We start from the raw sequence: 12,075 nt of genomic DNA, 5'->3' as shown, positions 1-12,075 counted from the left end.
GGAGAGTCTTGTTCGGCATCAGCATCGTTGTGGCTATTGCAGCACAGTTCGCATTATACGCGACACAGAGTTACATCGTAGTTCTACTACTCCAAGGACCCGTCCTAGGCACCGCACTGGGTGCTTGTTTTACACTCAGCAGTCTAGTCCTCGCAGGCCACTACAGAAACGACGTCCCGCTTGTATCCGTACAAAGTGGTTTTGCGGGCTTCGCAGGCGCAGTCGTGTATACCGCCTTGGCTAGATTTGCCTACGAAAGCAGTGAAGCCGGCAACGCAGCGCGCGTCCATCTCTACACCGGCGCCATTACAGCCGCCACACTCCTCCCCGCATTCCTCCTCCTCACCCGCCTCTCTCCCCAAAAAGAGAAAGAATGGCCATGCACCCACCCCCTCCATCTCTCTATCCCCAAACACTTCCTCGCCGATTTAAAAGGCGGGGGAATGTGGTTTCTCATAGGCTACATGCTTGTCTTCTCGGGGGTCCTCGTATACCCCTTCTACAGCATCCTCCTCCTCACCCAACCCCCTGGCCTCTTTTTTTCAGATAAAGCGACATACAGCGTCCTTGCCATGCTGAGCGTGGCCGCTATCTCCGGTTCCGGCGTCGCCAATATACATGCGTTGAGGCGGGTTGGAGCTGTGAATACATTCGTTGCTGCGGCCGTGCTGGGGGGTGCGGTTTGTCTCTCACCCGTCCTCTATCCAAAACTTTATGTTGTACTCCCTCTAGCAGCCGTTTATGGGGTTGCGCTTGGAGCGGTGTTTTCGCTGCATATGGTTGTTGCGGCGAGTTTTCTTAGTAGGAAGGTAGGGGGCAGGTGGGAGGATGATATGCCGGCGAGGGTTGCGGTTGGTATGGTGTTAGCGGGGTTGGCTGCTTTTGGGGGTGTTGTTGGGGCTGCGGCGCTGATTGAGGGGAGTGAGCGGGGTGGGTGGATCGCGATGAAGGTGGCGGGTGCTTGTATGATTGGGGGTGGTGTGTTGGTTGGATGCGCGAGGTTGTGGCGGTGGAAGACATTTTTTTATGCCGTCTAGAGTATATGATACATTTTCGAGGACTATCACGGGTTGTGGCATCATTATGTGTACTGAATTTTTTATTGATGCTATATCTAGCAACTGGGGTATCAAATTATGTTATTAAGTATCGCCATCCCAACCTCTTCACGCAAGCATTATGCGCAAAGGAACCTGCGCATCCAAGCATTGCCCTTCTCCTCATCCGCATCCCTAGTCAACTGACTATTCGCACGCGAAACGTTGACAAACTTCGGCCAAGTGTTGGTGAGAACAAGGTACTTGATCTCCTTCTCGGCAGCATCAAACACTAGCTCATTGAACGCATCCGGCACCTCGACATCGGCGACAGACTCGTCGTCGTACAGCTCGCCCATGCGAGACACAGCTCTAAGGTTGGCGCGTCCGAGCTTGTCGAGGCTAATGGCGTTGGGAGATAGGTGGTTGCTTTTGGCGGAGACGTTGATGGGTAGATCGGAGGCGTCATCGGGCATGACGTTGTCGAAGGGTGTGGCGTCGCTCACAGATGACGACTCGGAGTTGCGGCGACGGCCGAATAGGAGGTTTGCGGTCCTCTCGAAAACCATGTGGAGGAGCTTCATCTCTTTGGATGAAATGTTGATAGGAAATTCAGAAAACTCGAGGGAGATGAAGTGAGCGTAGATGCGCGTGGCAGCGAGGAACTGCCTGCGGCGGTGTTCGGCGATGGATGCCTTGGGTGAGAACCAGTAGAGGCGCCAGTCTGCGACGTGGGTGAGGAAGCTGACGTTTTCGCCTGTTGGATGTAGTTAGTATACGTTCGTACAATAGTTGGGTGTGAAAGACTTACCAGAGAAATCCTTCAAAGCAGCAAACTGGAGCAGTGGCATGGCATTAGTCCTGAGCGCGTTCTCCAGGGCGGTCATGGTCAGAATGTCGGACTTCTGCGAGTCGAATGACTGGAATGACTGGTTGCCGATGCTGACCTCCCCGCCAGACTTGAGTGTGGTCGTGTTCGAGTATTCACTGGTGCTCTTGACGTCGATGGAAGCTGCGTCCAAGCCTGCCGATTTCTGGCGAGCTTCCCAGTTTGCGATTGCGTCGAGAGTCTCTTGGCGGAGTTTGTTGCCTTTGAGTACGTCGATGATAGGGAAGCCGATGCTGGTGATCTCCATGATGCAGAAGCAGACCGAGAACCACACTGGTGGAGGGAAGACGGCGTTCATGGGAGCAAACGCGGGAGTGTAGAGACCGATGAGCCAGAGCGGAGATGCGGGAAGCCTGCGGGAGTCAATGACGGACGCGAACAAGCAATTCTTAGTACATACCCAGCAACGCAGCAGATAATGGTCTGCAGACGCCAACCGTGCACATCGCGGATGCCGCGAGACTTGAAGAGAATCCAAGGTGCGTATACCCAGGACCAGAACAGCTGCCACACGATCGATAGCCACCATTCCCAGCCCTTGCTGCACTTCATGCGCACTTCCATGCCGGTGCCGACAACGGTGTAGTCAATGATACCAAAGCCGCTGTGGAACTTGCGGGATGCGAAGTAGACAAAGAGTGTGAGAGCCACCTATCCAGTAGGTTAGCACGCGGTTGGGTAGTAGCTGTAGAAGTTGCTCACCTGTACAGCCATGCCGATGCCGATGAAGATCAATGTTCGCTCGATGTTGTCGGCACGCTCCATTCCATTCATGATCCTCTTCCAGCGGCTGTTGACGACTTCTTGGGCCTTCTTTTCATCGATGGGCTCGTGGTCCTTCAATGAGCTCATCCGAGCAAAGTGCTTCTGGCGAGCAGCAAGGTGCAAGAACTGACTGTTCGAGGCATGGAACAAGGCCATTCCTAGTGGCACAAGAATCGACATCGCCCAGAACTCAACCGAGCAAGGGAAGACAGCGCCGAATGGGTAGGCTAGAGGTAGCAAGTCAGCATATGCTCGGTGTTGGCAGATCTACGTAATGAAAAAGCAAACTTTGATGTAGTAGGTGTGGGCGTACGTACATAGCGTGCAGAGGGCACCATAGACGTGAAGGACGGAAACACCAGCGAACAAAAGCGGCAGCCTTCGCATACGCAGCGAGGGGTGTTGGCGATGATTCCATAGGAAAGCGAAACCAGACAACAGTGAGAGATTCCAAACAATGAAGATGGTAATGTACGTCCAGCCAACGCCGTCGAGGACAAGGAGCGGGTTCACCATGGTGTCAGTAGGGGAATGTTCAAAGAGCGTGATGAGTACTGAAGCTCGTTCGACGACACTGGTATCGTGAAGTTGGCAGACGCCTCCAACCTTATACAGACTGCCTCAGGCGTTGGAAGTTAATGAAAGTTTCGGCGAGACGACAGGCAAGAGGGTTCGCGGCATGGTGCAGGGTGCGAAGATCGACATTCTCTCCCGAAGATTCATCTTGGACGCGGGAGATGTGCCAGGGTGCGCGATGTCGATAAAGTTGTCAGTGTGCACCTGTCAGCAAACGATGTGCCGCTAGCTTCCACCGGATCGCAAACCAGCGTCGGATACGGCTTCGCTCTATGCTCAATAGGCTAGTCTACGATCTGTCAACTGGGCATCCTGGAGAATTCCGTGGATCGTCATTTAATCGCCCAATACCCCAGGATCACATCCCTTCCAGATGATGCGTCCTTGCTTTCGTACGGTTGGGCGTGAAACACCTGGTTGGTGTGCCTGATGTTTTGTTTTTCTGCTCAGATGCCGACTTCTCGGAGAGATTGACACCCTGCATACACAATTGTCGCGCGGAGAAAGGGTAACACAGCCACATCAAGGCTGCGAATTCTGTCCTCGCTCTGGTTGCCATTCCGCGCGGTCGCGTCGATCTCAGGAACATGAGTTCGCCGACCTCTAACCGAGCCAGAACGCCGACGTTTCTGGACGACCTATGCCGAATAGCTAGTTACACTCGTCATCAGTATGACTCGCCTCCTGGCAGCTGGCTCTCCCTGGCTGGCGTCCTCTATCCGGGTGCGCGGGTGTCCGGCCACGATGGATTCCACGGGAGCGCTCTTGTCACTTGGTCCAAGCGCTGAATCACACCAATGCCGCTGTCGCGCAGCGTGGTCTGCTGTAGTTCCTGACGATCTTAAGCAATCCGATAGAATGATAGAGCCAGCCTATGGAGAATGGGGCGCGGATGCCAATGATTCGATAGTCGAGTTGATAGAGCGATTAGCTAAATGCCACAACCAACCTAGATGATCGTCAGGGACAACGAGCGATTCCTTAAGCACGTAATCGAACGACGTCCTGTCACTATGCAAGACGGCACTTGAGCACGTGTGTGTAGTTATGTCGAGCCGAGCTGCTGAACGTAAATCGGCACGATAGGGTTGAGAAGCGCCGTTCCGCGAGTCCAGGCTATCCAGCCTCGTAACAAGGCACTTTGAGTGAGGCGACAAGAATCATGGCTGTTCAGCGGCGGACAGGCTTCAGAGATTTCAAGCATCCGCTCACATGACCCCAGGCGGTTGGTGTGTAGGCAAGGGAGGGAGCGGTACGTCGGTTGCGAGCCTCGAAGGACGCCAAGTGGTCCAGACTCTTTGGTTCACTAACGAAGTGTGCAGGTTTTTGGGCGTAGGTCCCGTTCGTATCCTCGACGGAGTTCATCGCTGAGAGTCTGCATGCGGGTAGGTCCTTCAGCTGCGGAGATGTTTGATCCCGTTGTATTGCTATGGAGTAGCTGCTCGCCTCTCGTGTACATAGCCACGATCGCCATGTGGTAGCATGGCAACATCCGCGCCTGCAGTCTCCCCGCTCAGGGGGCCTGTCCCAGTCTACATTCTGCAGCGCGGGAATAACGGAAAGGGAAGATCCGGTGCGTCTAAGGGTTATACGTTATGGCGTCTGCTCAGCCATTGAGTAGTCACTTCATACCGATACATTGAATTTGCTAAACGTCGTCAATGAGCACGCTTGCTAAGACATTGGCAGAGAAGCGTGGCTGTGAGTGAAGCAAAGGACATCAGTGACTCCGGGCCGAGCGTGGTGTTTCGTTGAGGAAGTGTCGAGGAGGGGGAAATTGGGCACGAGTGCAGAAGAGGAGAGGCGTCGGCGTTTCGTGTTTCGCATGTTGCATGACGGCAGCCTCGCCCCGCGCAAGTGGGGCATGACTCGCGCCTTGGGATTTTCTCCCCGCCATGCATTCGCGTCACTCTTGGGCTTACGCACACCACGCCCAGACATCACGCCCGAATATGCCGCCCTCGCCCTGCGCACTGTGCAAGGTGAATCGGGCACTCATACTGCGCCCCAAAGACCACTCCAAGCTATGCAAGACGTGCTTCATCTCGGTCTTTGAAACGGAAATTCACCACACCATCACCACAAATTCCCTCTTCCAACGCGGCGAAAAGGTCGCCATCGGCGCATCGGGTGGTAAGGACAGCACCGTCCTCGCTTCTGTTCTCAAGACACTCAATGAGCGCTACGACTATGGCCTTGATCTCATTCTCCTGTCAATCGACGAGGGCATCAAAGGCTACCGAGATGACAGTCTGGAGACGGTGAAGAGGAACGCGGAGCAGTATAGCATGGACTTGACGATTCTGGGATATGCAGAGCTGTACGGATGGACAATGGACCAAGTGGTCGAGCAGGTGGGCAAAAAGGGAAACTGCACCTACTGTGGCGTCTTCAGGCGGCAAGCGCTTGATCGTGGGGCGTCGAGGCTTGGAGTCAAGCATGTAGTAACGGGACACAATGCGGATGACGTCGCCGAGACGGTTCTAATGAACTGTAAGTACTGCCTTCAACGTTCAACATCTACAGAACACTGACTAGAACAGTGCTCAGAGGCGACCTGCCCCGTCTGTCGCGCACCACTTCCATCATCACATCTACGCCCTCCGCGTCGTCTGACCCTGGTTCGAATACCAATATCAAGCGCAGCAAGCCCCTGAAATACGCATACGAGAAGGAGATCGTCCTTTACGCCCACCACAAGAGCCTCGACTACTTCAGCACGGAATGCATATACTCGCCTGAAGCCTTCCGCGGTAGCGCACGTGCTCTGATCAAGAACCTTGAGAGAGTGCGACCCAGCGCCATCCTCGATGTGGTCAGGAGCGGCGAGGATATGGCAAAGCTAGTGCCGGGTAGCGACGACGGCTGCGGAGGTGCTTGCGCGAGCAACGTACCTGTGGCTGAAGAGGAGGAAGGCGGATGCGGAAGTGCCCAAGGGCGCAGCACAGGTGGCGAGATGGCTAGCGTCGAGGCCCAACTCAGGCAGAACGAAGCAGCCGTCGACGGTAACCTCGAGACCGAGATCACCACGAAGAGTGTCAATGGTAGTGGACAGCACAGCAACGGCGCGGTACCACTAGCGAACGGAAAGAAGGCCAAGAAGGGCTTCACGCCCAAGAAGACGAGCAAGCAGGTCATGGGCCAGTGCAAGAAGTGTGGATATCTCTCGAGCCAGGAAGTCTGCAAGGCCTGCGTCTTGCTTGAAGGCCTCAACAAAGCACGACCGAAGAACAAGATCGAGGTTGGCTACGAGGTCCAAGATGTCAGCCTGAACAGCGTTCGAGACGAGCTTGAGGCAATGACGATAGGAGGAGAGTGAGGGGACCGCCAACGACGTTTTCTACGACTACACCTCTCGCGCAAGTTGCCATCACGGCATCAGTTCGGCCCCAAGAATCGACCGACACATTCACGATCAGAAGGACAAGTCTATGCGACAACGCACCGATAGCTTGCACAACACCAACGTCATGAAAGCGGGAGTGCTTCCCTCTCAATGGGTCGGCACATCTTAGGTAACATTCACACCGAAGCCTCGGTCGACATGGTCGGTGTGCGCTACAAGAGCTCGTGGTTGAAAGGTCGGTGAGACAACCCCGGGCGATGGCAGCGTGACCTGTCAGGCCAAGACCGGTGTCTCAGTCACACGAGAGTCAACACTCCACTACCCCGCACGAATGATCTCGCACCCGCACCCGCCCCGTCCTACCTCGAGCTGTGACCATACTTAATTTGCACGACATCGGTGCGGTTGCGGCCGGGCTTGGTGGGTGCGTGGTACGTACCAATTTTGGTCTGTACCTTTGTACTTCTCATGCTGTAGTGTTGCGCCGTGTTATCAAGCCCTCATACCGTCCAATTCCCGACATCACAGCACGTATTCTGAATACAATGAGATGATACATCAATACGGCAACGTACGATGATCAACATCATGTGTCGAGTTGGTGTTGCAAGCCGATGAATTCAGGATACGTGCTGTGATGTCGGAAATTGGACGGTATGAGGATTTGATGACACGGCAGTCATGCTGGAAGCTTTAGAAAGCATATTGCAGTAGTACAAGGACCAATATATTGATAAGAAAAACAAAGAATAGAGAGTTGTCCTCCAAGAGCCTTCCCACGGTATCTCAAGAACCCGTTCCCTGAATACAATCCCATACACATATCCAATCAAACACCCATGAACGCCATGTCTACATGCAAACCGCTTGCAATGAAGATCCAATCCAACAACATATCCAACTAAACAACAAGATGCCACCTCCGTGTAGATAAAACCGTAAATGAAACCTAAATGTCAAAGATCCAACAACACGTAACACTCAGTCGCCCCAGTCTTTACAACTCAAACCCAAACTCGCCATCCATCTTCCACGGCCCATCAACCGTAACAGCACCCTTCTCGCTGTCAAAGTTACCAGTCGCACCAGGCTTGTCCTGGCCCAGCACAACAACCTGGGCGACAGTAACGCTCTCCTCATTCGCGCCAGCATAAGCAAAAGAGCCCGTAGCGCTGAATTTGGCGCCGTCGTACGAGAAGGAGATTTCGCTCATAGCAGGCTGATCCAGACTCTCGCCGTCGTCTAGGTACAGCCGTCCCGTCGCCTTGCCGTCCGCATCCGGCGCGACGATGATCAAGAAATCTTCTTTGCGCAGCGCCTTTGTGGTATTCGCGCTGTTGACACGCTGGGGCACGATGGAGCCGCCGCGGATGTGCACGGGGATATCGCTGTAGCCCAGGTTGCTGACTGTGACGTTCTTACCCTCGCCTTGGACCTTGGCGTAGGTCCAGTAGTCGTAGAACGTGTCTTGGGGTAGGTAGAAAGTGACCGTGTCGGAGTAATCTGTTACAACGGGTGAGATGAGCAGTGCGTCGCCGTAGAACCACTGTAGGTCGATGCCAAACGTATTCGCGTCTTCGGGGTAGAGGAAGAAGAGGGGGTTGATCATAGGCGTGCCTTCTTTGGTTTGGTAGTACAGGCCCGTGTAGATGTAATCGAGCAGCTTGTAACGCGTGTCGATGGCCCGCTTAGCGGCCTCGGTGACCACGTCCCAGAGGTAGAATTCTTGGTGGATGGCGCTGATTTCAGCGTGGTTGCGGTAGAAGGGTTGGAAGGCGCCGAGCGTGGCCCAGCGGGCGCACATGTATTGGTCTGCGTTGCCGTTGAAGCCGCATACGTCGGAGCCGACCATGGGCATTTGGTGCATGGAGACGAAGGACAGCATCTGCCGGATCGAGATGCGGTAGTCGTCCCAGGCGGAGAAGTTGTCGCCGAACCAGTGGGCTACCTTGCGGCCGGTGCCGGCGAAGGTGGAGCGGGTGAGGACGAAGGGACGGAGAGCGGGACGGCGGGCTAGCATGGACTCGCGGGTTGTGGATGCCATCATGTTGCCGTAGAGGTTGTGCGTGTCGTACTGCCAGCTGCCGTCGTAGTTGGTCGTGTTCATTGGGATGGTCTGGCGCGAAATATCACCTAGATGGCTGTTGATCTGATACGCGGGCTTGAACCATTCGCGGTCGGGGAAACCCTTCATACCACTCGGGCTATCGTAGGTCTGGCGAGCAGGCAGAGACTGGAAGCCGCGAGCCTCAACAGAATCTGCGCGTGGTGCAGAAATGGGCTCTACATCACGGGCCTTGTTGCTGTAACCCGGCTGGAAGGATTCTGGGAAGCCAGGAATCGGGCGGCCGGTGTTGGGTCGTGGCGCATTGGCAGGGTGAGGAGGAATGTTGTCGTCGATGGTTTGCTGGCGAGGGTTGCAGGTTGTGACATCGTGACAGAAGTTGGAGGCCTCGTTCATGTCAACCCAGATACCATCGATATCGATACCTGAGTCGGGGTTGAACTGAATGTTCATTTCCTCAGTCCACCACTTCTCCGTGTTCGGGTGGAACCAGTCGGGCCATGCGACTTCACCGGGCCATTGAATTCCGAGCATGTCGGAGCCATCGGCGGCCTTCAAAAAGACATCCATGTCGTGACCTTTCTTGTAGCTGAGGTACTGACCGCCGACGGCGTGAACACCCGGATCGAGAATTAGAATGTATCGCTGATCGCGCGAGTGGAGTGTTTGCACAAGCTCACGCATCTTGGAGAGGGGGAAGCGCTCGGGGTCAACCGTGAAGTCCTCGCGAAGATACATGTAGTCAATATCAGTCCACATGACCTCAAGAGGAATTCCAGCAGTCGAGTAGTTACCGACGACTTCAGCGACCATGTTGACGTCCCAGTAGCCGTACTTGCATTGGTGGAATCCAAAGGTCCAGTATGGGTACATGGCGGAGTAGCCCGCGATATCAGCATATTGCTTGGAAACCTCGGCGGGCTTGCTACCGGCCATGAAGTACAAATCGATGACACCACCGATGGTGTTGTACTCAAGGTACTGGCCGTCATCGCCCTTCTTCATTTCGACTTGCATTGGGCTGGAGTTGAGCATGAAGACGCCATGGGTGCCCTTGTCGCCACGGTGATCGAAGTAGACAGGGTGGGTTCCGTACAGGTTGGCATTCCTGGGAATTTGAGGAGACTCCGCGTTCAGCAAGACACGCTCGTAGTTCTCCGCATTGAAGCGGAACGCGTCGCTGTGCTCACCAAGGCCGTAGAGGTTGGGGTTATCGGGCAGCTTAGTGCGAAGGCGGACATACTGCTTCTCGAACACCAGTGGCACAGTGCCGATATCGAACAAAACCTCGCCGTTGTCCCTGCGCGTCACATCGAAAGAGAATGGACTCTCCTTGAGACCAAATTTAAGCGCCAGGTTTGCATCGCCGCGCCTCTCAAGTTTGGGGCGTGGGAACACCTCTTCAGATACTTGGTAGACTTGCTCAGCGGCATCGTAGATCTTGACATGTAGACGCTCGTCTATTTGATGTTAGTAGGCGTGTCCAAAGTAGAGATGCTGATACTTACTAGTTTGGTACTCAACTAGCAACTTCAAGTCCTTGATGTCATCGCTGTATGCGTTGCACGCATCTCCAGAAAGGGTAAGGTCGGCAGTCAAAGTGTCCCCGGTCTCGACTACATTTGAGGCCGTGTAGCCGGGGCAAGCATCAACTGCGGCGCGGCGAGTGAGAAAACTCGCGACATCGGCAGGGTCTGGCGATACAGGAGCCGCGTATGTGAGGCTCGAACAGGCGGCAAGCCCGAGCAGAATAATATTGATCATAACGATGTTTATCAATATTACCCAAGGGTGGAGAAGCGTTCGGGAAAGAAAGAGGAAGAGCAAGGCCCGTTTGCCCAAGAATATATACGTGGGGAAGACCTGCGTGGAAGGGCCGTGCCAGCATTCACGATATCGGTAGCCAAGGGTAATTCTGAGACCACAGTCACCGCTTGACCCACAAAATGCTCTTTTCGGCCTGTGTTGGGGCCACCTGATGTCTACCTGGGGAGAGTATTCATTGCTAAAGCACAATGACGCGATGAACGGTAGTATTATTCCTTCCGCTGGAGTGAATGTGGGGAATAACAGTTGTCATGCAGGAAACCGGTCTGGGCCAGGTACCTGCAGCATTTGACCCATTTATACTGCAACAAACCAGAGCTTTCCGCCGAAGGTTGTACATGGGCGCGTACACGATACAAAAAAGCATGTTGTTTGTTTGGATACTAGCATCTCGCTAGGAAATGACGGATCGCCAAATCGTGGCCAGGACCGGAAGTCCGGCCACCACCCAGGGAGGGTCCGGGGTAGTGCTCAGTTGGGCGAATACTCTTCCTGGAGTGCATCGCCACACTTTCCGCCCGGCGCATGCATGCCTGCCAATGGATGCTCGGTGCCCAGGTGTGCCTGCGGACCCCGAGTGCGATCGTCATATTTGCGGGCGGCCTGGCTAGGAGGATGCCCCCGTGACGGCCAAGACACCACCGCGGTCAACAACAGGAAGGACGCAAGAAATTTGCTCATGGAGAAAGTGTCGCGAGGCCCGCTACTCAAACATCTGAGGTGTCTTCGTGACGTCGGGAGTCTTGATCAGATCAGTTGCGAGGCTCGCGTGGACTGCGGGGGCGCCTCTTCCGCGCTAAGCCTTTTAGCGCGCTGTGGAGTGCCGTCACCTGGACTCAAAGTCAAGTAACGGCATCTTACTCTTCCATCCTTGAGCGCGGGTGTGGCTGTCATCTTTCTTTCTTCCTTGTTGCTCTTCCTTCCATGGCCCACACCGCTTCCACAGGGCTTGCAGCAGCGCCGCTAGGCATCACGATGCCCTTGTGACTGAGTTGTCAACCTTCCCGACCTACCCGGTTTCTTCCCGATACAATCACCACAAGCTCGATCGCTGAGGGCCTCTTCCAGTGGTTCTATTGGCATCTCACTAACATTCACAATCATGGAAGCCAACCTTCACGGGAATAAAGCAAAGAGAAGGAACTAACGAAAGCTTGGAGCTACAGGGTTGCTTCTGCGGCACGAACGAACCTAAAGCCGATTATACCCTCCGACAATCATGCGCTTCCGCAGTGCATACCCTAGGCGTTACTCATTCGACTATATACACTCCAAGGCTCCTCTTTTCTCGTTTCACCGACCCATCGGCCGAGCGGCATGTCACCATCTTCGCGCGCGCTGTTGTCCGCTATAGAATTCAGAGTTTGGTGTGTAAGTTTGGGGCGTTGACCTCCGTCTCGCTAGACACACGAACTTTGTTAGCCGCCGAGTCATGGATGAACTGGTGCGAACGGACGCACGGGCTGCTCCCCATCTATCGATGTTGTCTTAGGCACCGCCATCGTTTCTGTTTCGGTCTTCCAAGATGCAAGACTACGAGAAGACTTGTCGGATCCGAAAGCTGCGAGAG

General features: G+C 54.6%; 3 protein-coding genes across 3 annotated transcripts; 1 reads left to right on the top strand and 2 right to left on the bottom strand.

Moving 5' to 3' along the window:
• Window positions 1-1,177: 1,177 nt before the first annotated feature.
• Window positions 1,178-3,207, bottom strand: J4E85_000882 (uncharacterized protein; the record flags this gene model as incomplete). Its single annotated transcript, XM_051465171.1, has 5 exons — window positions 1,178-1,794; window positions 1,849-2,279; window positions 2,327-2,577; window positions 2,629-2,918; window positions 3,081-3,207. The coding sequence occupies 5 exons, from the start codon at window positions 3,205-3,207 to the stop codon at window positions 1,178-1,180; spliced, it is 1,716 nt and encodes a 571-aa protein (XP_051331692.1).
• Window positions 3,208-5,219: 2,012 nt separating this feature from the next.
• J4E85_000881 (uncharacterized protein) lies at window positions 5,220-6,586 on the top strand (the record flags this gene model as incomplete). Its single annotated transcript, XM_051465170.1, has 2 exons — window positions 5,220-5,760; window positions 5,811-6,586. The coding sequence occupies 2 exons, from the start codon at window positions 5,220-5,222 to the stop codon at window positions 6,584-6,586; spliced, it is 1,317 nt and encodes a 438-aa protein (XP_051331691.1).
• Window positions 6,587-7,610: 1,024 nt separating this feature from the next.
• J4E85_000880 (uncharacterized protein) lies at window positions 7,611-10,442 on the bottom strand (the record flags this gene model as incomplete). Its single annotated transcript, XM_051465169.1, has 2 exons — window positions 7,611-10,138; window positions 10,187-10,442. 2 exons carry the CDS (start codon window positions 10,440-10,442, stop codon window positions 7,611-7,613), a joined length of 2,784 nt encoding a protein of 927 aa, XP_051331690.1.
• Window positions 10,443-12,075: the final 1,633 nt, after the last annotated feature.

This window comes from Alternaria conjuncta (genome assembly GCF_024043145.1).
Source record: "Alternaria conjuncta strain BMP 0040 chromosome Unknown scaffold_1, whole genome shotgun sequence".
NCBI classification, from domain to species: domain Eukaryota; kingdom Fungi; phylum Ascomycota; class Dothideomycetes; order Pleosporales; family Pleosporaceae; genus Alternaria; species Alternaria conjuncta.
Note: the sequence above shows the minus strand (reverse complement) of the source record. Positions and strands in the feature narration are given on the sequence as shown.